The following is a 2,093-nucleotide window of genomic DNA, read 5'->3' on the forward strand; positions in this document are numbered from 1 at the left end:
TGAATAATCTATTCTGGGGAACATTAATCACCACCAATAATTGTAATTATTTCTAAACTCTAGACTTTCCTACTGAACTAAATTATATCAGACATATCTTGGTAGCTGCATATCTTACAAGTGATGAGACTATTTGGACCCCAAGTTATGACTTAATTTGTCCATTTTGCAAACATGTCTTAATTCTGGTTCTATTCTGTGCCAGGTGCAGTATGTGCGATATGGTTACAGGTATATAATACACAGTCCCTGTTCTCAAAGAATTCAGTGAAGGAGTCTATAAATAATAAGTCACTGGATCTTCAGAAGAATGAGAGCATATATAAACAAATTTTTTTGATGTATAGTGGTAACTAACATTTAGTGACTGATCAAACATCAATCATAAAAGATAACATTAGGAAAGAATACACGGAAAATGTCCTAAATTAGCTTAGGAAGGAATATTCTGAGCATAGCCTTGCGAATTTGCTTTGTCTTCACGCTGTAGATTATGGGGTTCATGACGGGAGGGATAAGCAGATAAATATTGGCAATGAGAGTATGCGCAAGGGGAGGGGCATGCTTCCCAAACCTGTGCACTAGTGACAGGCTGATCATGGGGATGTAGAAGGTGGCAACGGCACTTAGGTGTGATACGCAGGTACCAAAGGCCTTTTTCCGCTCCTCTGGGGAGGCAATGCTGAGCACAGCGTGGATGATGAGGACATAGGAGAGGAGGATCAAGACCAAGTCCAGGGCAGCAGTAGCGATGACAATGGCAAGACCAAATGCACTGTTGATCTTGGTGTCTGCGCATGAGAGCTTCATCACATCAGGGTGGAAACAATACGAGTGGTGCAGAACACGACTTCGGCAGAAGGACAGACGCTTAAGGAGCAGGAGCAAAGGCACTAGAGCTGTTGTCCCCCTAATAAGGATTGCAACGCCTGCTTTGATGATCCTTGAATTGGTTAAGATTGTGGCGTATCTCAGTGGGTTACAGATGGCAATGAAGCGGTCAAAAGCCATTGCCAGGAGTACTGATGACTCCATGAACGTGAAACCATGAATAAAGAACATTTGGCCGATGCAGGCATCCAAGCTGATTTCTCGAGCATTAAACCAGAAAATACCTACCATTGTGACCAGTGTGGAAAGGCACAGCCCTAGGTCCGTGAAAGATAGCATAGAGAGGAAATAGTACATGGGTTCATGAAGGCTTGGCTCAGTGATGATGACAAACCAGATCATGCTATTCCCTGAGATGGCGATGGCATAGAGACAACAGAATGGGATGGAGATCCAGGCATGGTAAGTTTCAAAACCAGGGATGCCAGTTAGAAAGAAGACAGCAGGGTGGAAAATGCTCTGGTTGAAGGATGGCATGATGAGTGAAGGAGAAAAATATTTTCACTCTCTTCTACATTTCATGCAATTTAGGGTCACTAGTGAATCTTGCCCTGATCTTCATTGGAAGTGCATTGCTAGTTATTCCTGTCTTAGATTTGGAGTTGACCTTGGGTGGACTAGAGCTAGAGGAAGAGACAGAGCACAAATCTAGGAAAACACAAAAGGCAATTCGCCCTGCTTCTTCACTTCTCACTTTCCAAGGCAAAAATCCTTAAGAGGTCCATTAAAATTTCCATCTCTGAATACCCAATTAAAATGGTATAATTAAGAGACCATTAAATATTTTATAGAAAAAGACTCCTATTTGAATACATACACAAGAGCTATTGATAAAAATGTGATGCTAGGAAAGAACCAATTCAATCTGTGCAAACAGACTAGTGAGGTAGATGGTAAGTGCCAGTCTCCAGGTGGCAATCACATGTCCTATAATCAATTATTCCCACTCAAGATGAAGCCGCTCCCTATTCATTCAGGAGCTGGGATGAAACTCATCAAATTAACTTACACTCAGATTTTTTCTGCCTGAGTCATGTACAGATCTTCTTTGAATACTGGATCTAATTCTAATTCTGTTCATTGCACACTAGTGATTGTCAGTAAAGCGTTTATTCTAGTAGCTGTGAACCTGATATTGTTTACGGGATGTTCTTCCTGAAGAAATCAGGCTTAAGTTAACCTTACCAAGAACAAAGGAATTC

At 41.4% G+C, this 2,093-nt stretch overlaps 1 protein-coding gene across 1 annotated transcript; it reads right to left on the reverse strand.

The window, feature by feature from the left end:
- Window positions 1-423: 423 nt before the first annotated feature.
- Window positions 424-1,376, reverse strand: LOC125111380 (olfactory receptor 51F2-like). The gene has a single exon (XM_047753325.1). It carries the CDS (start codon window positions 1,366-1,368, stop codon window positions 424-426), a length of 945 nt encoding a protein of 314 aa, XP_047609281.1. The 5' UTR covers window positions 1,369-1,376.
- Between the last annotated feature and the right edge of the window lie 717 nt (window positions 1,377-2,093).

The sequence above is a fragment of the Phacochoerus africanus genome, chromosome 11 (assembly GCF_016906955.1).
Source record: "Phacochoerus africanus isolate WHEZ1 chromosome 11, ROS_Pafr_v1, whole genome shotgun sequence".
NCBI lineage: Eukaryota > Metazoa > Chordata > Mammalia > Artiodactyla > Suidae > Phacochoerus > Phacochoerus africanus.

What these genes read in the sequence shown, in the direction of transcription:
- LOC125111380 (XM_047753325.1), bottom strand. Translation starts at nt 1,368, where the DNA reads ATGCCATCCTTCAACCAGAGCATTTTCCACCCTGCTGTCTTCTTTCTA.